We start from the raw sequence: 26,674 nt of genomic DNA, 5'->3' as shown, positions 1-26,674 counted from the left end.
TTCTCTTTCTCTGATTTAAAACCCTCACAATTTTCAAGAGTGTGTGTTTCCCAGCCAGAGTGTCTAGTATCGAATCCCGGTTTTAGACTGACCAGCTGTGTGATCTCGGATAAGCTGCTCACCTCCACCTACCTTGGTTTCCCTATTTGTAAAGGAGATATAGTACATGCTCATGGGTTAATTGTGAATGCATTTAAAGTGGTTGTATATATACAGCATACATGTGTGTGTGTCTATGAAACAAAGTGTATGTTGAATCAATAATAGCTCTTTTTTTTTTTTCATTGAACGTAGGTCAGTATTCCTAGTTTGCCAGTAAAAGTCCCTTCTCTTTTTGTTATAATCTTTACTCGTTATTTTACACCAACCATGCGTTCCATTTTTATGAAGCTGGACTAAATCCTGTTTCTTGACGAGTCTCTCACTTCTGTTTTTGACATTGTTTCCTGACAAGTCCTTTCAGGAAACTCTGCTTATTGGATTTCACATACTTGTGATGCTCACATAGCGTGCCGCTGCCACTGTGAAATCTTTCTTGCTATTTTTCTGTCTGAAGATAAGCTTTCCTCACAAACATACATCTTCATTGTGGGTCAGTTTTTTTTTTTTCCAGGACACCTCATTAATTAACTGATTAGACACTTCTTAAGTGATACCCATGTTTAAGGAGACTTTTTCACTCTGTGAGAAGAACTTGCAAATTTCTAGGAGAAACAGACATATAAATAGATAATTCCAATATAGTGGTTGGTTGTATGTTAATAAGAGTCATGGTTCGAGGTCCCTTAGCATTCAGAAGACAGGTTACTTAGCTCCAAACTGGGAAGCAGTGAAGGCTTCCTGGAGGAAAGGAAGGCTTCCTAGAGGACGTGATGCCAGAATTCAGTTGGAGAAAAGTTTTAAAAACCGTTATAAAGTTCACATGGGGCTACAGTATGGAAATACCAGAAAGGCAGACATTGAAAAGGTACCATCCCAAAGGATCATGTATGTAGTAAGGAGTTAGGACATATTTTTCAGCGCCATTGAAGGCTTTTCAGCAGATTTCAAATTTAGAGAATTCATCTTAGCAGTAGTATGGAGGTGGGGCTTCGGGGCCAAAAAAGACCAGTTAAATTGTATTGCCATCATCTAGGTGAGAGACAAGACGGGCAGGAATAGTAGGACCACATGGAAAAGATGGAATAACTTGAAAATTATTCCTTGCGAAAAATTCGAAGGATTTTACCATCAGTTAATTCTGGGAGATGAGGAAGTGGAAGGAGGTGATACATATATCTTTTAGGTTTTAATAGGGATAACAGGGAGGTTGGTGATGCTAAATTATGTCAACTAAATCTGAAACTCATAGTGTGAAGGACAAAAGAGCAGTATATCTACCTAGTGCATACTGTGGATGCTCTCCTGGCTTTTTCAGATCTGCTGATTCACAGAGATATCACTCTCTGCGGTGGAAACTTGAATATGAAAGACAAAGGAGACTAAACTTTGTATAATCATGTCCCACAAAGCCTTTGTCTGTACGCCTACCAGTGATTCACATCATCTGATTTACTGTTGATGGCGAAAATTGCTAAGGTAGAAAAAAGTCCACAATCTCACACCCAGAGAGGCAAGGGAATAAAAGGAAAAAGAAAGAATGAGTGAAAGGAAAAGGAAAATAAAACATCCATGTGGCAACTGAATGTATTTGAATGTAGAATTTGATAAGAAATTGAAACTGGTAAATATGATCACAGATGAGCAGATAACTAATTAGATAATGAAAAATTTCTTTTTATTTAAAATCTGCTAATCTCTACCCTCATCCTTTTTTTTTTTTAAGTATGTATGTAAATATTTGGTACAGTAAATGTTCTAAGTGGAAACGTTAGAGTCAGAGTGAAGACAGGAGACACACTGGGCTGGGAACACAGAAACCTGGGTCCCGGCTCTATCTTCTCCTAAACTTGGCTGGATAAGAGATGGGGGCTCTTTAACCTCTTCAGAAAAGTTATCCTCCTGCTGAAATCTTTTGGCTTGTATAATCTGATGGGGCTTGTGACATAATTTACTGTGGCTCAAAAATATTTGATGTCTTCTTCAAAAATGCCTGTGAAAAGACAAGCAGCACCTGGGGACTGGACTCAGGCCTGACTGCCCACAAAACACTCTGATCAATCAAGACTGATATAAAATGATGTAATAATACGAATTAAGGCTCTGGCGTGAATGATTTTCATTTCCATCTCTGCTCACACTGAAGCGATTATAGGGATAAAGAATGGCTATCACTCAATTAACAGTCCATTAAGGCATCTCATTAGCAGGTTAAAGGGTTAAGACTTGTTAAAAAAAATGCAGCAGTCGGGTTCAAGGGACAGAAGGAAATGAAATGGAAACAGGTTACTAGGTTACTGTAATTAGACAGCATTTCACAGAGTAGGCATTTTGTAAGTTGAATAAGTATATGAAAGAGCCTGAGGTCTTGGCTTACTTTTTGCTCTAAATTAGTATTAAAGTTTTATATTATTATCAATGTTCTTCACATGTGAATAGTATCTGCTTTTACAGTAGAGCAATCTACTTTTGCTGAGCCTCATCTGTAATTGACATGCAAAGAATTATACGTGTGTGTGTGTTTGTGTGATTATAGGTGCATGGAGAGGCTGGTGGTGTTCAGTTTTTACCTGTTTCTAAGAAGCTCAAACTGTTGATTGAAGAGAATAATTTTCAGTTGATTTTACACTACATGGGAATGTTGAGTGGTACTAGACTTAAAAGTTTTTGAAAAGAGGAAATCCACTCTTTCTAGAGGAAGTTTATATTCACCAAGATGAAAACAGTAGTTATACTACTGTATTGGCACAGCATAAAACAGTTACCATGAAGACATTTCTTGAAAATTCGTGGCTCCTGTAACTGGCTTTCAGAATTCATTCAGTGGCACGTTAACCAAAGTAAAAATGAATAGAGGCGTCATCCAAGAAAGAAATGATGCAGAAACTGATTGTCAGAATTTTGTGGGTAGAGTTTTACCCACAGTCTCTACAGATGCAAGGGAGAAAATAGGTTGTTCATGAAACTTAAATTCAGTGGAGGAACCAATTCAGTTTTTGAATTTATGTTTAGTTCTCAAACAACTTTCCTTTTTCCAGACCACCGTGTCCTTGAAAAGTTAATTTTGTTTTTATCTCTGGATCCAAGAGGGTTCGCATGACAATGGAAGTTGAAAGCTTCCCAGGTAAAGATCCTTCAAAGAATAGGGGACTCATGATAGGGAAGGATAAAAGTCAACAGTTTATACCACCTGATCGCTTTTAAGATTTTCATCAAATACATCCCCTGCAGTAGAAACTTACCAGAGCAGCTTCCCAGCAGAGTTAAAATCATAAAACAATGACATTGTTCTCTTTGTTTCCCTGAGCCTTCACACAGGAAAGACAGCAACTGAACTGTGTATCAACTTACTTTCTTCCCCTTTTGGTGTTTGAGGGGGGGCGGGAAACACCTCTTACCTTGAGGTACCTGGTAATAGCCACAGTTCAAGCAAAACGTGGCTTTGTTTTTTGTTATCGGCGAGAAAAATACAACTTTATTCTAAGAGTGTTTGTATTTTATGAATTCTGGTGTGAATGTGCCATGGACTTACTCAAGGACAAAACCTGCTGAAACACAGAAAAAGGAGTTCATCGTAATTTTAAAAATAAATATTAACTTGTGACTGAAAAAAATAGTGTTTACTAATACCTTTTCATCAGATGCCCAGGATTTGATGTTTTTAAATGTGTGTATATATTATGACAGTGATGACAGCTTATTTAACGATCAGCAGTTGTAGCAGTGAAGGAGGCTGCATGTTCTTATTTCCAGGATGTTGCACATCTGTGACCTCGTGCTGATGTTTGCTCTGGAGCCTGCCACATGCAAGTGAACGACGCCCTCCTTGCCCACTTGTGTCAAGGGACCATTGTCCTCAAAATGCCAAGTACAGTTTTGAGTTGAGATGCTTTCTTAGAATCAACATTGTAGCTGCTTCACCAAACTACAAGTCTTGTATTATGTGTGTGTGTGTGTGTGTTTTACTGCTCAGTTGTGTCTGACTCTTTGCGGCCCCATTGGACTGTAGCCCTCCAGTCTCCTCTGTCCATGGGATTTCCCAGGCAAGAATACTGGGGTGGGTTAACGTGTGCTTTTCCAGGGTATCTTCCAGACCCAAGGATTGAACCCTGGTCTCCTGCATTGCAGGCAGGTTCTTTACTGTCTGAGCCACCAGGGAAGCCCTTGTGTTCTATTGCAAGCTAATAAAAGTTGAAATTAGTTCTCCTAGATATTCATTGAGTAGCAGCTTTGCTATTGAATTGCCTCTTTGAGATTTAATTAAAAAAAAATTCCTCCGTGTTGGCACTGAAAAGATGCTGCCAGAAGGTTCCTGGGATGGACTGTATGAATCTGGCTACATTTCAACTGGGTTCATCACCTGTTGCCTACTTAATTTTTTGTGGATATGATCGTTCTCTTTATTCATGTAAATGTCATAGTCTGCTGAATGACACTGAGCACCTGTTACATTTCATTTCTTTAACGTTTCTGAATGTTTGGAACTGTTACCACATCAGTTTCTGTGTAAATGGTTTTGATTAGTCCAGGGGATGCTAGTGGTAGAGAACCCGCCTACCAATGCAGGAGACATAAGAGACGCAGGTTCGATCCCTGGAGGAGGGCATGGCAACCCACTGAATACTGGAGAATCCCATGGACAGAGGAGCCTGGCAGGCTACACTCCATAGGTTGCAAAGAGTCAGACACAACTGAAGCAACTTAGCATGTACAGCTTTAGAATAAATTATTATGGTGTTCTACCATAATCCCTATAATATGAATAAATACATCCAAGACAGGTGTACTCTACTACAGCTGAAGCCATAGTTTAAAATTTTCATGATGAGAAAGCAATGCATTTGGCAGTGGTGTTGAAGTACATACAATTTGATTTTCACCTCAGTATCTCAGCCTCCTCAACTCCAAAGGAAAGCTCACATTTGAGAAAGCTGGCATATTACTCTACAAAAAGGTGAAAAGATTAATCATGTTGCTGAACGGACCCATCAATTCTTTTCATTGTCTTCCGTTGAAATCAGAATATTGCTTGGACTTTTATAGTTGCTCGTATGGCCTCGGAAGTTAGCTTAATTCTCAACGACCTTTTATCTCCTGGTAGATGCTCACCGCACCCCTCAATTTCTCCCCTTCAGCAATGTCACTAGATTTGTCAACTCCAGTGATTGCTTTCCTCATTTCTTCACTAACTTTTATAAACCTTTTTTATATGGTGCACCCTAACTCATGTGACTTCCAACTCAGCTCCTACATTTCCTGGCAGATCACTGTTGACTGGGAACAGGGCAGGGAGCTCCCCAGTCCCCTCCCTCATGTCCCTATCAGCTCTCAAGGCACCTGCAAAATGATGAAGGAAATTGACACTTTTAGAGCATAAGGTAAAATGTGCCTGCAGGCATCTTTGGGCTTGGCCCTTGCTTTTGATGTGTAACATGTGAACAACATAGAAACAGTGTGTCTGCTTCTAATTTTAACCTCAAGGCAAATCCCCTAGCCTCTTTCCCAGTAAGCCTGCCGCCCCTCGACCCGCCCTGCGATCCAGAAGTTCTCCAGCCTAGTGCGGCTCCCAGGACGTCAGCAAAGGGAGTCAGAGCAGAAACTGTCAGGGTGGGTCTCAGGCGCTAACACAAGATGTCCTCCAAGACCCCGGAAGTGGGGAGAGACTTTGCATTAACGGAGGGCTGTGTGCCGGGCAGATGTGAAGAAAACCAAAGACACTGACATCTGAATTATTATGAATAACATTAATTATTGTGTAAGTAGCTCCTGCCACTGACATTCTGAGTTAACTGTCAGGACACTTGAGATGAGAAGCATCATAAAGGCAAGAGGGATACTCAAGGATATCAATTTTTTTTTCCCAGAAATTTCTGGAGGGCTGCTTAAAACAAAGCAAAAATCCGTAAGATGTTACGGAAAACCTAAATGAACTTTTGGCTGACCCAATACAATAATCAGTTTAAAGACCTCAAAGAAATTTTGTGCTTAGAGGGGCGCTTTCTACTCTTCCACTTGATTCCTATGGGCAGGCAGATCAGTCTCTTCTGCTCCTAAAGGGACCTGGCTGAGACATTTGAGAAGCTCAGGATCCCATAGCTCCACAGGGGCCCCGAGACATTGATCCAGCAGGGCTGACCAACGGAGACTCAGAGAATTCTAGCAATCTGTGGGCTTTGGATAATCTAGTTCAGCTCCAGCTCCTGCTCTGACCTGCAATCTGAGAAGGAATGTCATCTCCTTATTGTTGTTGCTGTTGTTCAGTCTCTCGGTCGTGTCTGACTCTTTGTGACCCCATGGACTGCAGCACGCCAGTCTTCCCTGTTCTTCATCATCTCCTGGAGTTTGCCCAGGTTCATGTCTATTGAGTCGGTGATGCCATCAATCATCTCATCCTCTGCAGCCCTCTTCTCTTCTCCTTCTCCACTTCTTCCACCTCCCTGGATTTGTTTAAATCTCCTAAGGATGGCTGAGTAGGTATTACTGGAGTGGTTGCCGTTTCCTTCTCCAGGGGATCTTCCCGACCAAGGGATTGAACCCACATCTCCTGCATTGGGAGCAGATTCTGAGCCACCTGAGAAGCCCCCAAATTTGTTTAAATTTCATAAGAACCGCTGAGTAGGTATTATAATCATTTTATAAGAGGAAAACCAAGGCTTGGGGATGGGTAACCTCCTCAAAGTGGTAGCAGGTGCCAGACATAAGTCGAACCCGGGTTTCTGGATTCCTAGGATGGGGATTTTTCTACTTCACTCTGCAGCCACCCGGACCTGACACCAACTACAGCTTCTTCATTGCTCAGTCTGGAGACACAGATCCTTGTCAATTGATTAGACATAATTCTCACGTTAGTAGTCATAGTAATTAATATCAGTAGGGTACTTTACATTTTTGAAAAGCTCTTTTTTGTGTCTACTAGTTCATTCAATCCCCCCAATAACCTCTGGCAAAATATTTCTATGAACCCATTTCAGAAATAGTTGGAGGAATTAACCTCTATTTAGCTTCTACTGGGCATGGTACTAACCTCTTATGATATATCACCTCATTTTATATTCATAATCTCATCACATTGTCATTATGATTGTCATCTTTTGAGAAAATTGAGACTCAAAGGAGTTTATCATCATTCATGGATCTAGTAAATGTAGTAAAACTAAAATCTAGTAAAATGGAGGAAAACTCTAATGCAGTGATCAATGTCTTTCTTACTAAATGTCATTGCTGTTGTTTAGTCTCCAAGCAGCGTCTGGCTCTTTGCGATTCCCATGGACTATAGCCCGTCAGGCTCTTCTGTCCATGGAATTCTCTAGGGAAGAATGCTGGAGTGGATAGCCATTTCCTTCTCTGGGGTATCTTCCCAACGCAGGGACTGAACCCACATCTTTTGCATTGCAGGCAGGCTCTTTTCCACGGAGCCACCAGGGAAGCCCCTTCTTACTCTATGCTTTTCTCATAGGAGGGTTCTGGTGAAGCCTATTCCTCTGCCTTGCTCAGTTTTCATGGAGGCTCCTGAAACAGAAGGTACATCCTTTACTAGTTCATCTCTGCTCAGTGGACACAAGATGTCTCCTTCCTGTTACTCGTGGGGGAGCACTAGAAAGTTTTCCTGCTAGGATTACTTGCTCATGAGTAGCATTCTCCCTCTCTTCTCCTCTCTAGGATACTCAATTATAATAGCCTCTTTATGTCTCCAGGTCCTGACTACCATGAATAAGTTTCTACTTTCTGTATTTCAGGCAATGGAATTAAGCATGAGGGAGATTAACAGAGAGAATGGGGAAGGTGTTTGGGGACTGGACTATTCCTTGTGAGCCCAAAGCATAGCACGTAGGTTGAGAATCACTCATGCTTTGCATTCCCAGGAGTTTGTCTGTCCTGTGACCTGGTCATTGGCTGGACATCGGATGATGTAGTTTTTGATTAAAGGTAATGCATCTAAAGGGCCAAAGTCTATTCCATTTCCTCAGCCTTATGCAGCCTTTCTGGGAAGAGACAAATATTGTCAAAAGAGATAGACCACGAACACTTGACACTTTGATTCAACTGGAAAGGGACAATTTAAGGCAGGTAAGGACAGCTGCAGGAAAAATTACGGTGCCTGAGTTGCTGAGGCAATCTTTTAGCTGTTGCTGCTGTTTAGTCACTCAGTCGTGTCCAACTCTTTGCAACCCCATTGGACTGTAGCCCTCCAGGCTCCTCTGTTTATGGAATTTTCCAGGCAAGAATACTGGAGCGAGTTGCCATTTCTTTTCCCAGGGGAATCTTCCTGAACCAGGGATCAAACCCATGTTTCTGCTTGACAGGCGGATTCTTTGCCACTGAGTGACCTGGGAAGCCCCCCAATCTTGTAGCAATGTGTTGTTCAGCGTATTTAGTTCAAAGGATTGCAAAGAGTCAGACATGACTGAAGCGTCTTAGCACAAATGCTGTATCTATGGAGAGAACCCAGTCATGATGTAAATTTAGTGTTCAGAGGAGGAAGAAAGTTTTCAAGGAAAGTAGAGACTGAAAGAGGTTAGAGGAAAACTAGAATGTCTTAGAAAAAAAGAAAGGAAAGATTTTAAAATAGAATTGATGGTCAAGTTCTTTAGCAGCCTCCATGCTGGTGTCAGGATGGGATGGCCATTATTTCCCAGCCTCTAACTCTCCATGCTAGTTAGCTCCTCACCCCTGCCCCTGCCAGTAGGCTCAGAAAAGAGGGGGTGGGCTGAGCTGACTCCTGGTCAAAGGCCGACTTCCCGGGCTGACAACGAGCAGGCAAGAACTTTTATAGACAGAGGGAGGGGGCTCCGTGCAGAAACAGCACAGTCAGCTCTGACAGTCATCTTGAACTCGGTCATCGGTGGTCTAATCAGCATCCTCCTGATTGTTTTAGGTACAGCTAGTCTTCAGTTCCTTGGGTTTCCCCTGTAGCTCAGCTGGTAAAGAATCCGCCCGCAATGCAAGAGACCTGGGTTCGATCTCTGGGTTGGGAAGATCCCCTAGAGAAGGGAAAGGCTACCCATTGCAGTACTCTGGCCTGGAGAATTCCATGGACTATTCCATGGGGTCACAGAGAGTTGGACACGACTGAGAAACTCTCAGTACAATAGTCTTCAGGTCCAGGGTCAGTTTGTTCTCATTTCTTTGAGGCCAGTTCTCAGAATCGAGGCAGCATAAGGTCACAAAGAGTTGGCCACGACTGAAGCGGCTTAGCATGTGATGGCTACAAACTGCTCATCATGTAGTTAATTCTCCACCTGGTGTGCTTTCAGTGTCTATAAGACAACTCGAAAGACTTGGCTCAAAATATTAGCTATAGCCCGTGAGAAGGAACTAAAGGTCTTGACTATGCTTAATGACTATACTGTTATTATTATTTGGTCTCCTTTGACTGTTTTCCTTTATTTCTGCATTTTCTCACTTCTCTGATTAAATTTATTCTTTGGGTAGTTTTTCCACAGACAAAAGGAAGGTGAGGACTTGGGAGCGATGCTCTGTTTCACAATCCCATTCTTAACTTTGTATCCACTCAACCATCTACTGTTTTTCTGACTCAACTGCCATTATTTTCTAAATCAAATGTGGTCTTTTGCTTTGGTGCCAATGTGACACTTAAACATGTGACCTACCTACAATTTTTTTTTTGTCATCAAAAGTCCACTTTATTACAATGCTCTAGTATTGCCTTGAGCTATATATGTTATAAGACAGAACAAAGGTCAAGAATTTTTCCATAAGTCATTTACATACCTTGGTGCTGGGCATCCTATGGAACTGTTTGTCTCCTGAGTGGAAATGCACAATTTCAAAGAAACCTCACACAGCAAAACTCAAATATCCCATACTTGACCACAAAAGCACACTTGCTCTCACACTCAGGAGACAGGGCAAGGCAGGGGTCCTTGTTCTCTGTGTCTCTAGTCTCTAGTTGGTGTCCATTCACCTTCTGCATCGAGAAGGCAATGGCACCCCATTCCAGTACTCTTGCCTGGAGAATCCCATGGATGGAGGAGCCTGGTAGGCTGCAGTCCATGGGGTCGCTAAGAGTCGGACACGACTGAGACATTTCACTTTCACTTTTCACTTTCATGCATTGGAGAAGGAAATGGCAACCCACTCCAGTGTTCTTGCTTGGAGAATCCCAGGGACAGGGGAGCCTGGTGGACTGCCGTCTATGGGGTCGCACAGAGTCGGACATGACTGAAGCGACGCAGCAGCAGCAGCAGCAGCAGCAGCAGCACCTTCTGCATGAAAATCCTCCTGGAATGGGACTTAGTCTGTTTCCAAAGAAGCAAGTCTCAGCCAGTGCAGTTTCTAAACCAGGGAGCCAAGTCTTCCAATGGTTTTTGATAGGCAGGTAGGTTTGCCTGACCCTCAGAATGGACTGTCTTTGAAACTGACATCATCCAGCCTCTCAGTTCAGTTCAGTTGCTCAGTCGTGTCTGACTTTGCACGCCAGGCTTCCCTGTCCTTCACCAGCTCCCGGAGCTTACTCAAACTCATGTCCATCGATTCTGTGATGCCATCTAACCATTTCATCCTCTGTTGACCCCTTCTCCTCCTGCCTTCAATCTTTCCCAGCATCAGGGTCTTTTCCAAGGAGTCAATTTTTTTGCATCAAGTGGCCAAAGTATTGGAGTTTCAGCTTCAACATCAGTCCTTCAAATGAACACCCAGGACTGATCTCCTTTAGGATGGACTGGTTGGATCTCCTTGCAGTTCAAGGGACTCTCAAGAGTCTTCTCCAACAGCACAGTTCTAAAGCATCAATTCTTTGGTGCTCAGCTTTATTTATAGTCCAATTCTCAGATCCATATATGACTACTGGAAAAACCATAGGTTTGTCTAGACAGACATTTGTCAGCAAAGTAATGTCTCTGCTTTTTAATATGCTGCCTAGGTTGGTCATAGCTTTTCTTCCAAGGAGAAAGCATCTTTTAATTTCATGGCTGCAGTCACCATCTGCAGTGATTTTGGAGCCGCCAAAATAAAGTCTCTCACTGTTTCCAGGGTTTTCCCATCTATTTGCCATGAAGTGATGGGATCGGATGCCATGATCTTAGTTTTCTGAATGTTGTGTTTTAAGCCAAATTTTTCACTCTCCTCTTTCACTTTCTTCAAGAGACTCTTGAGTTCTTCTTAACTTTCTGCTATAAGGGTGGTGTCATCTGCATATCTGAGGTTATTGATATTTCTCCCAGCAATCTTGATTCCAGCTTGTGCTTCATCCAGCCTGGCAGTTAGCATGATGTACTCTGCATATAAGTTAAATAAGCAGGGTGACAATATACAGCCTTGACTCCTTTCCCGATTTGTAACCAGTCTGTTGTTCCATGTCCAGTTGTAACTGTTGCTTCCTTACCTGCATACAGGTTTCTCGGGAGGCAGGTCAGGTGGTCTGGTATTCCCATCTCTTTCAGAATTGTCCAGTTTGTTGTGATCCACACAGTCAGAGGCTTTGGTGCTCCTTAAAATTTTGCTATGTTTGCTCCAGTCTTGGGTGCTTTCTTTACCTCTTAGATTTGTTCAACGTTTATGGCCTGGCATGGAATGCAATGAATAAGGAATAAAAAGGACTGTTAAAATGTCATTGGTGATCATGAATAATATAATTTTAGGAGAGTGGAGGGATTAGAAACACTGAAAAACTCTTGATTTGTATCACATTATAGGTCATCTAAATACAAAGATTAGAAAAGGAATAGAAAGTGATACTGTATATTTTTCGTTACAGAAAAATAGCAAGAAGTAACAGGGTGATTTGCTACATTTATAGTCAGAATAAAAAAGTATGTAATAAATATTTTTTCCCCCAGAATCTCCAAAGTAGAGGGTGGGTATAGCAGCCAGCAAAAGTGGAAAAAAGAATTTATTGCAACTTGTCACATGAGAGACACATAATACATGGTGTGGTCATGATTGAACAAGCTGCCCTCATTGTAAAGCCGACCACACATGCTGTGTGATGGATATTTAAATCTTCTGGGAATCAGAATACAAATACACTCATCCCCAGCGTTACATTGTCATCCTACAGGAGCATTCAGTGCAGCTGGGAGGCTTCTCCACGGGCAACAGTTGACCTGGAAACCGGGACTCAGAGAGCACGATCTGGTGAGTTGAGATTTAAACTTGGGGCTGGGTTGAAAAGAGGGTGGATCAGAAAGTCAGAGGTCCAGAGCTGTAGAAAAGCCAAAGCTACGTAATTTCTCAAAAGCCCAAGACCATGTGCAGTTTGTGGGTCAGAAATCCTCATTCGTTTCTTACTCTGGCAACAGCCAACACTTGATACCTGATAGAGGATGGCCTCAAACTTGGAGACTCAGAGTGGGCATGAGGGAGTTTTATCTTCATCAGTTTTATTTACTTCAGTCTCCAGTGGAGGTCTTCCCAGGTGGCACTAGTGGTAAAGAACCCACCTGCTGATGCAGGAGTCAGAAGAGACACAGTTTTGATCCCTGGGTTGGGAAGATTCCCCTGGAGCGGGGCATGGCAACCCGCTCCAGTATTCTTGCCTGGGAAATCCCATGGACAGAGGAGCCTGGTGGGCTATAGCCCATGGGGTCACAAAGAGTCAGACAGGACTGAAGCGACGGCATGCACGCCGGTGAAGGAGAGACACAGAGACGTGATACCTGATTCACCTACAAGCGCTCGGTACAGAAATGATTTCCAATATAAGCATTAATTAGCCTCTGTTGTTGCTGAATCACAAAGTCGAGTCCGACTCTTCTGCGACCCCATGGACTGTAGCCCACCAGGCTTCTCTGGCAAGGATACTGGAGTAGATTGCCATGCCCTCCTCCAGGGGATCTTCCCGACCTCTACTTCCAGGGAATTTTTATAGCAATGTCCCATATGAAGAGATTCACTTTCCTCAAGCCTAATTAATTATGTTTTCTCCTATCAGCTATTTTAAGTGAAGGCATGTTAGGTAAAGTAACCATCATGTGATGAAGGGTCACATACTAACGAGATCTTATTTTTCCCATTTTTTTGTGGTCTGGCTCATCTTCATGTTACGATAAATATATTCAGAGATTTTTTTCAAGGTTATTCTACTAGTAAATGGTAGATTTTTAAAAGAACCTGTTTCTGATATGTCTCACTTGAAAGGCCACAAATAATTTCAGATTTAGCAGTCTGCCTTCAAAGCATCTTGGCAAAGGAGAGTTCATTTAGCTCTCAAGGTTCTGCCTTCAATCTTTCCCAGCATCAGGGTCTTTTCCAATGAATTAGCTAGATATATGTATGTCCCCTCCCTCTTGAACCTTCAAAAACTTGCCTCTTTATCACAACTGTTCTGCTTTCTTAACATTGAATTTTGATGTTTGAAAATAATTTTCTTTTTAAAAAACTCTCCTAGTTAGTCACAGGCACTCAGTCACATCTCTTTTCCAACTCCATGGACTGTAGCCCACGAGGCTCCTCTGTCCAAGGGATTCTCCAGGCAAGAACACTGGAGTGGGTTGCCATGCCCTCCTCCACGGGGTCTTCCTGACCCAAGGATCGAACCTATGTCTCCTGCATTGCAGGAGGATTCCATACCATCTGAGCCAGAAACCTCTCCTGGATTTTAACAATTAGGCTTGAAGTAGCTGTCCACTCTGTTCTTTCCAGTCTCCTGTCTCCTTCGGAGCTACCGTCACTGAATGACCTTTTCTACAGAATACAAAGCTAATACAGTTTCTCTTTATCTTTTAAAAAATTAACTAATCTTGGCATTGCTTTATCATCTTGGCTTGTTGCAGGCTCTCTCACATTGAAAATTACCCTCTTTATTAAAGCCCAGACAGAAAAATCCATTTCTGCATTTTTCTTTTTTTGAACAAATAGACTCTTAAGCTATTCCGTGTCCCATAATAGTTTACAGTCTTTGGGGGAAAGGAGTTCCCCCTTGCAACTTGCAAACCTGTTTCCACTTGCCATTTTAAAATTACTGTTGCCTTTGGAGGTGGGAGAATGTCTTCCTTTGTCAAAATGGCAACAGGAGGCACAAATGACAGTCCCTCTCCTTAAGACTGGGGACGGGACAAGCTGTCAGTTTTCAAAATGACACCGTGGCGCAGCCTTTCTTTAAGGCGGCGCTTTCATTTTTGACTCCTGCTGTTCCTGACAGTTGAAATGGCAGCAGGAGGCAGAAACTAAAGTAAGTTCTCTTGGCATTTGCCCTCGGGTAGAAATTAATAATAGAAGAAGCAGACCTGTGCTTCACAACAGCTTGTGTCAGATGTCACGCAATGGACTGTGACCAATCCCCTAATGAGGTGACCCAAACGGTCCATAACCGTCCAAAGCTAGACTTCATTCTCAAACTTGCTCACGGTGTTAATCTGTGTCTTTAGACTTGTAGAGCATTTGATATCTTCTGGAAGATTATGTTCTACTTCGAGAAGTAGGCCAGAAATTGCAATCAGATTTCTCAAGAAACCCTAAATTATTTTGGCTGCATTGAATTTTATAAAGCGCATAATATTATTTCTTTCTTTTGAATCCAACTGTGTTTCTGATTGTGGATGAATTAATGTGCACATTTTTTTTCATGTAATAGCCTCATGAACTATCAGATAGCTCAGCTGATTCCAACCTAAGTATTAACTCTGTGGCTTTCCAGATTTATTGGTACCATATAGGCTTCCCTCACTTACTAGTTTATTTATGAGTCGCTGGATTTTATTGTATCTCTTCTTTGCCTGATGCCTTCTGGTTCTGCACCATCAGCTCATTTGTATAGAATATTTGCAACTCCTTTCTTTGTGGATGGATGCTCTATTCCCAGGGCTTGGTATCTGGACATACAACAGAATTTAAACTATCCTCTCCCAAACCCCACTTTGCTAGTTGAGCTCCCATACTCAGATCTGGGAATAAGCCAGGGCACTTAGCTGTGTGGTTATGTATGAGGTATACATTCTGTCTTTTTGCTCAATAAATTTTCATATCAGTTCCTCTGCTGCTTGAAAAGTGCGTTAGCACGAACTTTATACTCTCGCATCTCTCCCTTTCCTTACCCATCGCTGATGCGTATTGATTTGTTTGCACTTCCTTAACTTCATCTTGCAATCTTTAGCTCTCCCAAATGCCTCTTTCTCAAACTTGATTACTTCTTGATTTCTTCTTTTTCCATTTTGGTCCATTTTATTCAGGGTGTTTTCCTTCCTGAGGCAAGTAAATTGTCTTTTTAACATTCCCCATTTCCTTTGGTTTTGTATTGATTAATTGATTTCATATATTTCATTCCACCTACTTTGCAGTCTTTCAAAAATTATTTTATGTAAATTCTTGACCCATTTAATGTTACTTTGATAATAAGTTGTTGGAGTCAGTAGTTTAGCTCTCTTACTATATATTCCTAATCTGTCATTCATATTATTACAATATAAACTGAGTGATGCTCTGTTTTGTACCATTTCATGTTTAGAAACAAGCTTTTCTCCATACTCACAACATACTCGTACAATTTCTGTTTTGAAAAAAATAGACCTAGATTGCCTTTGGTATTCTGGTTTGTAGGCATACATCAATATGCTCTTAGAAATGTCATTAAAATGTTTTTCATTGCATATTTTTTGTCTTTGTGTATATTTGTATATATATATGAGGAAAGGCAGTCTCATTATTTGTTTTGATTCAGAATTTCCAAAACTTGGTTGCATACAAGCATTACCCAAAATCTTTGGAAAGCTGTATTCCCGGAGACCCATTCCAGACTTACAGACCCTAATTTCCTGGTAAAGATCCAAGGATCTATAGGAAAGATCCCTGCATTTGTAACAAGCCCCACTGAGAGTCTCAGATGGCTTAGTCAGTCTTAGTCCTGAGACAAGCGTTCAGGGATAATTTCTAAGTGGTTTTCCATTTGGGTTTAAATACCTGAGCGAAAGGAAAGCATGAAGGTGAGAAATACGCTTTTGTTTATGAGATACCCCATCGTGAGCTGATATCTGGTTTTCAGCCTTTCCTGCGGGACTGTCATTTCTCTGAGGTCGGGGGCTGGCCCCTGCTCATCCCTGAAATTCTGTACCTGGTCTCCATCCTGACACGTGGAGACACTCGGCACCGATTTGTTTAATATAGGAACTGTCTGAACTACCGCTCATCAAGGCATGAGGTTTTGAGAGAATCTGTCAAGACAGATCTGAAGGCAAGTTCCACTGAAAATGCTAAATTATTAAAACAAGAGAGACCCCTTTTCTAGGCAAGCAGGAGGGAGTGAAACGGACATATGACAGAAGTAATAAGGAGGGGGCTAGGCAGATGCTGGAGGCATACAAGAATGACTTTAGAAGAATGAAAAGTTGACCTATAACAGGCAACTTCCTTCTAAGGTCACTGATCAGAATATCTCAGTGTGATAAATATTTCACTGTTGTCATAGGCGAGTGCTACCCACAGTTACATCAGCTTGTCTTTTGCCCACAAAAGTGAAAGTGAAAGTCGCTCAGTTGTATCCGACTCTTTGTGACCCCATGTACCATCCAGTCCATGGAATTCTCCAGGTCAGAATACTGGAGTGGGTAGCCTTTCCCTTCTCCAGGGGATCTTCCCAACCCAGGGATTGAACCCAGGTCTCCTGCATTGCAGGCGGATTCTGTACCAGCTGAGCCACAAGGGAAGCCAAAGAATATTGCAGTGGATAGCCTATCCCTTCTCCAGGGGATCTTCCTGACCCAGGAATTGAACCGGAGTCTCCTACCCTGCAGGCACATTCCACTGAGCTATCAGGGAAGCCCCACAAAAATGGAATTTGGTGAAATGAATATTTTTCATACATTTTCATATGTATTAGTATGAAATTAGTGCATGAGCCTCACAGTTTTCTCAGGAAAAAGATCACTTCTAATCACCAAATAACACCAAATCAATAACTGAGAACTCTCATTAGTACATTGAAAGAAAACAAAGATCAATTTCAAGTTCTAGTATCTTTCACCCCAACTTCAGATCTAGTTTACACTAGTGTCAGAAATGTGCTGTTTTTTAAGGATACAGAGAAACCATTGCAACAAGGCCGTGTTTCCTGGAGGCATCTGTGATGGGCTTTCTCTCACTGGGTAGTAGTCCTGACATTAGGCAAAAGAGCAAAGTAGAGGAAGTGTAATTGAGAGGTCTCCCACCCACTGTTAAAATTCCTAATTATTAAATCTCCTTTAACTGATGAAATCTGAGCAGATGTGATGTATATGCCCACAGAGTGGACGCTTTAACAGCCTGTGTGACCTCCACTGTTTTTTCCTCTGCCTTAGTAACAGCCATGCTGCAGGGAGTGACTGACTGCTCTGCAACTTGCTTGGGTCCAGGGGCTTAGATCCAGGAGCTTGTGGTGGGCACGGAGTCAGGGCAAGCAATTAACTTTGTTCTCCAAAGCCACTGAAACTGGGGGCTTTGGTTTCTACATCGCTACTTTGATCATCCTGATTGATACAGGGGTATGGGATTGATAAAAGGGTTTGGCAATTCACTAGTTGCTAGTGCAGAAAGTTTCAATACATGTAGTTATTTAAGCAAATATATTGTGCCCAAGTTTTAAAACATATTGCAAAATTTGGGGAGGAGGATAAATTTGGAGTATGGGATTAACATGTACACACTACTGTATATAAAATGGATAAACAACAAGGACAGGGACATAGCACAGGGGACTATATTCAATATCTTATAATAATCTATAATGGAAAGGAATATGAAAATGAATCCATATACATATATTTGAATCACTTTGTTGTACACCTGAGACAAACAGAAGTTTGTATATCAACTATCCTTCAAAAAAAAAGAAAAACCATACTGCAAAATTCAGTTACATAATATAAACCTTTTGAAAGAAAAATAGATAATGTAAAAACTTATTCAGTGATTATGCAATATAAAATCATTGAAGTTTAACATTCAGGGAGACTACAGGGTTCTGTAATGACAGCCATGTGTAGGTAGAAACATCCCTAAATGTGGTCTTCCCTTTGCAGGCATTTGGAGACTATGGAACTCACTGCCTTTTTGAGTCAGCAAATCGTATTGCTAAGAATTATAAACCATTAGGCAGAACTTTCTTAAATTTGGACAAAATTATTTTCCTGAAGGTTAAGTTCTTCTCTAATGGGGAATAGTCTTCTGACTCAGCCAATTCTGCTGCTGGACAACTATAATCATTAGGTAGAATTTTTTACATATATTTAGCAAAATCTTTTCCTTGCTACTTATTTTTTGCCAGTTCTACCCTAAAGAAAAGTTTCAGTTAAATCCATTCTGCTGTTCATGTGGCAATTCTTAAAATATCTGGAGGCAGCTATCATGTCCCCCAAACTCTGTTCTGTAGCCCTGAATGTTCTGTTTCTTCAGCCACTCATTACAGGAAACCCTTACCACACCTTCTGAAGAAACTGAGCTCTCTCTGCCAGACAACCTAGTTTACAAACGTCTCTTTTAAGGTACAGCAAGAACATGTGACATGCCAGAAAGAGTGTGGCGATTTCAGAGAATTCAATCATTATTCTTCTTGGGTATTACACTCCTGTTACTACAGCCTGGGATTGAATTAATTTTTTTTTTTTTTTTTAAGTAGTTGAACCATCGAATTGGATCATCTAAATCTCCCAGAATGTTTTCCTTACGATCTGTTATAAAACTGAAGTATCATCTACCCTTTTATTATATAATGGAATTTTGGAAAATAACATAGAACTCTATATTTATTTGTAAAATACTTTCAGATTTTTGAAAAATGAACATTTAAATTATTTAAAATAACCATTTTAGATTATTTTAAAGTAAACATAAAGTAAAGTAAACTGAGTGAAAGGTGCTCAGTTGTGTTTGACTTTTTTGGACCCCATGGATTGTAGCCCGCCAGGCTCCTCTGTCTATGGGGATTCTCCAGGCCAGAACACTGGAGTGGGTAGCTGTTCCCTTCTCCAGGGGATCTTCCCAACCCAGGGATTGAACCCAGGTCTCCCGCATTGCAGGCAGGTTCTTTACCAGCTGAGCCACCAGGGAAGCCCAAGAATACTGGAGTGGGTAGCCTGTTCCTTCTCCAGGGGATCTTCCTGACCCAGGAATTGAACTGGGGTTTCCTGTACTGCAGGCAGTTTCTTTACAGCTATGCTACCAGGGAAGCCCAAGTAAACATTACTTATATTAATTCCATAGTAAGGCAACTTATTAAACACTTAAGTTTGTGTATATATGTATAAATTAATATTTTTATTAGAGAAATGTTTCTTTTTTTCCTTAGTTTCTTACATTTCTTGAATTACACATTGCTACAGTTTCCTAACTATGCTGCATAATGCTTGACATGTTTTAAATCTATCAAAGTTAATTATATCATTGGTAAATATTTGTGTGAATTTTTCATTCATAGAGGTTTTCCATTCCATGCATGTTACTTCCAAGAAAAATAACCTAACTCAAATGAAATTATTTAAAAATATTAAGCATTATCAATAGTAAAATAAATATCAAATGAAATATTACATTACATATTGTATGAAGAACAAAATCAGGCAAAAATAAACTATCATATCTGTCATTAGGACAGTGATTACCCATGGGTTGTGATGGTATAAGTGGGTAGAGGTTGTTTCTAGGAATCTGATAAAGCTTTTTTTTAAATTTAGGAACTAGATTTATGATTGGTGAAAAGTCATCCACCTGTGTACCTATGATACACAGTCATGTATGATGATAGCCACACAGTCGTGTCCAACTTTTTGCAACCCATGGATTGTAGCCCCCAGGCTCCTGTCTCCATGGAATTCTCTAGGCAAGAATACTGGAGTGGGTTGCCATTCTCTTCTCCAGGGGATCTTCCCAACCCAGGGACTGAGCCCAGGTCTTCTGCATTGCAGGCAGGTTCTTTACCACTTGAGCCACCAGGGAGGCCAGGTATACCTGTGACGGGTACTCTTTTTTGTGTGTATCTTATGTTTCAATAGAAAGTTTACGTTGAACATGTTGAACGTTTTCTTATGGGGAATTATAATCGTATTTCTCTAGACTATTAAATCCATTCAGCAAACTGTTTTAAAGGTAAAACTATTTTCACAGTTTAATGAAAGATTATTTCATTGACAGTGTTGTCCTTATTTTGGTTATGTTTTAGAGAAGCATATTAAACCATATTAAACTGTATTTTAAACCATGCTTTAAACCATAGAGCATATCAAACTATATTAAACCTAGAGAGCATATTAAAAAGCAGAGACATTACTTTGCCAACAAAGGTCCGTCTGGTCAAAGCTATGGTTTTTCCAGTAGTCATGTACGGATGTGAGAGTTGAACTATAAAGAAAGCTGAGCACCAAAGAATTGATGCTTTTGAACTGTGGTGTTGGAGAAGACTCTTGAGAGTCCCTTGGACTGCAAGGAGATTCAACCAGTCCCTCCTAAAGGAGATCAGTCCTGAATATTCATTGGAAGAACTGATGTTGAAGCTGAAACTACAATCTTTTGGCCACCTGATGTGAAGAACTGACTCACTGGAAAAGACCCTGATGCTGGGAAAGATTGAAAGCAGGAGGAGAAGGGGACAACAGAGGATGAGATGGTTGGATGGCATCACTGACCCAACAGATGTGAGTTTGAGCAAGCTCTTGGAATTGGTGATGGACAGGGATGCCTGGTGTGCTGCAGTCCATGGGGTCGCAAAGAGTCGGGCACGACTCAGTGACTGAACTGAACTAGAGAAGCATTGTGGAATTACTATGGTTTCGCCACTGCTGAAGTATTGCATCAGTTACAAATGTCCCTTCTGTGGGAGTTTTCAAGTAGGACGGTGCCAAATGGAAGCAGGATTGCCTTTGAAAATCGGTTCTGACTGAGGAGTGAGACCTCTTCACCCTCCCTTCACTGCTCCTTCATACCATGAAGAACAGCACTTTTTCGCACAACCCGTGCTCTATTTCTTTATTCTATTGGCTTTAGGCCTTGCCTGCTGTTTTCGTATATCTCTATTGAAATCTGTTGAAAGTGGCAGAATGTGCCCATTAAAAACAATTCATTGCCACTTTGCTTGAAGACGTTGGCCCAAACCATAATTAATAGTGACTTAAAGGGGAGGGAGTCAGTAGTGCCGGTGACTAGAGGTGGAAAAAACATCAATAGAGAGAAGCCATGAGACACAATAGAAGAAGCAAAGCACATTGAAATAAAGAAGAAAGCAGAAAAGAAAAAGAACTGAGGAGGAAACGAGAAATGAAGGGGCGTAAAGACAACGGTATGAAAAGAGGCAAAACCTGAACACGCTCTCCTTCCCCTCTCCCTCCCACCCCTACCCGCTGTCGTCCCACCAGAGTGTCCCTTTCCTGGACTTAGTTTGAAAATTGGCCTGGTGCTAACGGATATCTTCTCTACATCACTCACTCAGGAAATCCTGTTTTTTTTTTTTTTTTTCGTTTCTTTTAAACTACTCTAATTCTTTTCATGAACATTTATTGAGAGCCAGGAGCCCACTTGGCTCTGAGGCTATCAGGGAAATTGAACACTCAAGGTCCGCTCTGGGTGACCTGTGGCTTCAATTACCCTGACCCCTCATGCTGCAGTCAGGATCCTGTTCTCCTCTCAGGATCATCCCATTGGCTAAGTATTACCTATGAAAATTAATGAGGTTCTACAACTAAGCCCAACCGTTCCAACTTCTCTTTGTGTTTGGGTGTTTCATTTTATAAATGTATATATTTAGAGTTTAGTTTGCAGGTATACCAATATATACCTTTTGAGCTTCCCAGGTGGCTCAATGGTAAAGAATCCGCCTGCTAAGGCAGGAGGTTCGGGTTCAGTTCCTAGGTCAGGAAGATCCCCTGGAGAAGGAAATGACAACCCACTCCATTATTCTTAACTGGAGAATCCCATGGACAGAGGAGCCTGGCAGGCTGCAGTCCATGGGATCACAGAGTTGGATGCGACGGAGCATGCATGCATACCAATAAATACCATTACATCTGGTTTACTGTGATTGTTTTCAGTCTTTATTGTTCTGTTTTAAAGGTCAGTTTATAGAAAAACATTTCTTAAGTGCCTGCTTTCTGTCAGTGAGTTCCCGGAAAAGTAGGATTGTATAAACAAGACATGCAATACATTCCAAAGAGGCATTAAAAGAAAAAAGAAAAATCCTGTATCCTAGATAATTAATTCAGGAAATCGTTGGTCAGGGAGCCTTGGTGGTGGTGGATCTTAGTTTAACTTTTCAAATGTTGAAATCATTGACTTTTTGTATATTACGTGTGACATTTGCAGATCCAGATAGCTTTAATTTTGCAGTCATAAACTTTCTTTGGAAGGGCAAATGCAGACAGTAGCCTAGTCTCATAGGATCAAGTAGAATTAGAAAATATTCACAAACAACTTTTAGAGTGCAAATAACCTGAGAGGACTGTGAGGCGCACATAGCAACTGCGCCTGCGCCCACCGTGCGGCGGCGGATTTCTCTGGTTCTCTGACATCCGCAAGCTCTCACTTTCAAGAGCAGAGTGGAGCTCCTTGGGAAGGCGTTATGAGGTCTTAATTGTTTTTTCTGCTATTTCAGGATATCCCACGCGATGTTCTGACTACTTTAGAGGCCTCGGCAGCCACACTCCATTTATCATCATCATAGTGAAGGGAAATCTACACGTTACATCCCGTTAAGGGTCTGTCTTTGTTTCTTTTTCACGTTGCGATTTCAATTTTGATCAGAGTAAATATTTTCACTGCATTTTGATATGTAAAATTTCCACTAAAATAAACATTTTTCATCATAATCTAATGAGTTCAGTTCCATGACAACAGACTTAAGACTTCAGAAATAGCTACCATTCAAATGGCATGCTGTTAACAGTGAATGATTAATAATTTTAAGCAATTAAATATGATCTCCTAACTATATTCTCTTACATGGTTGATGTGCTTTCAAAACACTTTTTTAAATTGAAGGATAATTTACAGTGTTGTTAGTTTCAGGTGTACAGTGGAGTGATTCAGTTATACATATATTCTTTTTCAAATTCTTTTCCATTATAAGTTATTATAAGATTGAATATAGTTCCCTATGCCATACAGTAGGTCCTTGTTTATTTTATATATTGTAGTATTTATATGTACTCTTTTAAGCTCCTAATTTATCCCTTTTCACCCCACTCTCCCCTCCCCCCACCAACTCTTCCCTTTGGTAAATGTGAGGTTGTTTTCTGTGTGTCTATTTCTGCTTTGTAAATAAGTTCATTTGTATCAGCTTTTTGGATTCCACATATATGTCATATGATATTTGTCTTTGTCTTACTTCACTTAGTGTGATAATCTCTAGGTTCATCCATGCTGCAAATGGCATTATTTTGTTCTTTTTTATGTGGCTGACATTTTAAAGCAGATGGTATCAGCTGCAAACCAAACTTCTTTTGTTAAAGACTCAATTAATACCATGGCTTCCCAGGTGGCTCAGTGGTGAAGAATCCCCCTGAGAATGCAGGGGCTACAGGCACCGTGTGTTTGATTCCACGGTGGGAAAAGTCCAGTGGAGGAGGAGATGCCAACACACTCCAGTATTCTTGCCTGGAAAATTCCATGGATAGAGGAGCCCAGCAGACTACAGTCCGTAGGGTTGCAGAGTCGGACACATTAAGTGACTGAGCATGCATGCTATTGATACCATAGTCTAGTAAATTCTAAAGAGAAAATCCACGCATAGTTATTGGGAGAGGTACTACATTTCCTGTACAATTCTACAGCTAGGATAAATAGCATAATTCCCTTTCTCAAGCAAAAATAAAAATACAAGGGGCTATATGATTAATTGATTAACTCTGTGGCAGAAGTGTACTTGCTCGAGGGTTTCAGAGCAGGAAGAACCTGAAGGCTGGATGAAGATATGGTCCAGATGGGTTAGGGCAGATGTGGACCAGTGGGAGAAAGCAGGAAGGAGAGCTATTTCTGGTGGGTCTAGAAGCTTGGTTTTGAAATGTGAGTCCTTGAGGAGGCTCTTGGTACGTGATGAAGTACAGGAGCAAAGGTCAGATTGGCCACTAGGGTCAAGTTATCAAAAACATTGAAGGCCATGAAGACCAAGATAAGAAAGAAGAAACAGGGATGGGCAGGAAAATAAATCCACTTAATGGTCATACATTACAAACAGTAACAGGTCACACTTAACATTACCTTAGGTACCAAGTACCATTCTAAGAAGCGTATATAGCTTATGTAATCCTCAGACCAATCTTGTGAGTTATTTTAAAGACATGAAAACTGAGGCACACAGAGAATAATTCACTAGACTATTTTACACAGGTCCTAGGTAGAAGAACCAAGATGCTTCTACATCTTTTTAGCCTATACTCTTAAAACCTTTGCCATTCAGGAGGCTGGAGGCATTTAACTCTGGGAAACAGGTATCATTATCCCAATTTTCAGACTGGTATGTTGTGTCCACAAGCTCTAACTAAGTTAGTTACAGCTGAAACGTCTACTTACCTGAAAATGCAATATAACATTGATTCAGATTTCAGTTGTGATGAAAAGAAAATATCTAATCACTACATTCCACCAATAATGATAGATGACAATACTATGTGCTGGGCACTATCAGAAGTGCTGAGGATGTAACTCTGGGACTAGGCAATTACCTAAATATTTTAATAGAAGTCTCTGCCTTTACCTGTATGCTTCTTATAGTTACTCGGCAACTAGTATTTCCTCCCAGCAATCAGTGTTTACTTTGGCTTATTCTGAATTCAGCCTAACCACTCCTTACACCCATGCTTTGAAGACAAGACAGGAAACGGGCAAAACAGCCCAATACTGCGTGAGGAAACTAACAATTAACAGTTTCCTCTGATATGGAGCTAGTATGGCTTCTAAGGACAGACTGTTAAAAACTCAGGAAGTTTGAGAGCTGGTGATTATATTACTGGTAGCTTGGAATTAGCCATAGAAGGGTGGATCTACATTACAAAAATGGGCAAACATTGCAAACGGAGCTTTTATAAAAAATCTGACTTACCAGTACACCACTGCCCTACTTCTGCTTGAGGAGATCTCATGTTCCATCTTCACTCTTTTCAGTGGCGAGTGCACTTGTTGTTTTCATTTTTTCTTATCAAAGAGCACTCAGTAAAATGAAAAAGAAAGGTAGTTGCTATCTCTTGAGCAGCTGCTTTATATCATGCATGATGCTTATTCTGCATGTTATTTGATATTTGTGACAACTCAGTGAGTTAGGTATTTACTTACCACCTAAGATTGATTAGAAAACTGGCTCAGAAAAGTTAAGTTACTTCTCCAACAATGTCAACCAGATAGTGAGAATTGAAGTTGAATTTCTCTGCGAGGAACACATGATTTCAAAGCCCACTGTCTTTCCCTGGTCTCCCACTGAATCTGGCTGAGTGGAATTGGGAAGTTACCTATTTAGATCTATTACTAGTTTTGAAATGCTTTAGTAAGTGATTAACATAATTGCTTTTTCATTTATTGATTCTGTAAGTGCTAAAGGAGAAGTAACTGGGTCCCTGCCTGACAGTGAGAGGCACAGTGAATGCCACGGATGGTAATGAAAGAGAGCCACCCGGTCCAGGGGATGGAAGGCATTGGTCCCTGTTCAGAAGTATCGAAAAGCTTTTCAGGGGAGGCAAGTATAGACTTCTTGGCACCCCATCAACTCTCCCACGCTCCTGTTCCAGTTAAAGCTGAGCCTGAAGGCAGTGCTTAGAACCTGCTCTCAAGACCTCTTCCTGCCATTTGAGTGGAGTCTTTGTATACTAGAGCCAAAAAATTGGTGTCTTTTAACAAAATTATTACTAAATTTTGGTTTTGATTCGGGCAGAAATAAACATGAAGATGTGTCAAGGGTATCTTCCCTAATAACCAAATTTTGCTGTAGACGTGTTGAAACTTGAAGATGCAGGTCTCCCAAATTCCAACCCTGCTGTTTATAACCTGCTGATCACACCATAACTGTTGCTAATTCAGGAGACTGTTTGCATCTGCTTTCCTCTTCTGTAGCTTCATGATTATAATACTCACCTTCCAAGATTGGGTAATTGTAGATGATGTATATACAGACATGCCTCATTTTACACTGTGCGTAACTTTACTGCAATTCAGATACCTTTTTTTTTTTTTTTTTTTAACAAATTGAAAGTCTGTGGCAACCCTGTGTTGAGCTTCTTTCAGAGCTATTTTTCCAACTGCATTTATTCACTTTGTGTTTTCTGTGTCACATTTTGGTAATTCTTACAATATTTCAAACTTTTTGATTATTACTGTATTACTATTATGCTGGAAAGATTGAAGGTGGGAGGAGAAGGGGACGACAAAGGATGAGATGGTTGGATGGCATCACCAATTTGATGGACATGAGTTTGAGTAAGCTCTGTGAGTTTGTGATGGACAAGGAACCCTGCAGTCCATGGGGTCGCAAAGAGTCAGACACCACTGAGCAACTGAACTGAACTGATTACTATATTTGCTGTGGTGACTTGTAATCAATAATCTTTGATGTTACTACTGGGATTTGCTGAAGGCTCAGATGATGGTTAGCATTTTTTAACAATAAAGAAAGTTTTAGGTACATTTTCTTTGTTCTATAATGGCATCACTGACTCAAATGGACATGAGTTTGAGCAAA

At 40.9% G+C, this 26,674-nt stretch overlaps 1 protein-coding gene across 1 annotated transcript in view; it reads left to right on the top strand.

Moving 5' to 3' along the window:
- Positions 1-26,674, top strand: part of LOC145518944 (uncharacterized) — a 142,773-nt gene that overhangs the window by 16,356 nt on the left and 99,743 nt on the right. The window contains exon 4 of the mRNA XM_081524215.1: positions 12,119-12,195. Within this exon, the coding sequence (XP_081380341.1) occupies positions 12,119-12,195 (77 nt within the window). The remainder of the gene's footprint in view (positions 1-12,118; positions 12,196-26,674) is intronic.

The sequence above is a fragment of the Giraffa tippelskirchi genome, chromosome 8 (genome assembly GCF_054371585.1).
Source record: "Giraffa tippelskirchi isolate mGirTip1 chromosome 8, T2T-mGirTip1v1.2.pri, whole genome shotgun sequence".
Taxonomy (NCBI): Eukaryota; Metazoa; Chordata; class Mammalia; order Artiodactyla; family Giraffidae; genus Giraffa; species Giraffa tippelskirchi.
The sequence above is the reverse complement of the archived record's forward strand: the minus strand, read 5'-3'. Positions and strand labels throughout refer to the sequence as shown.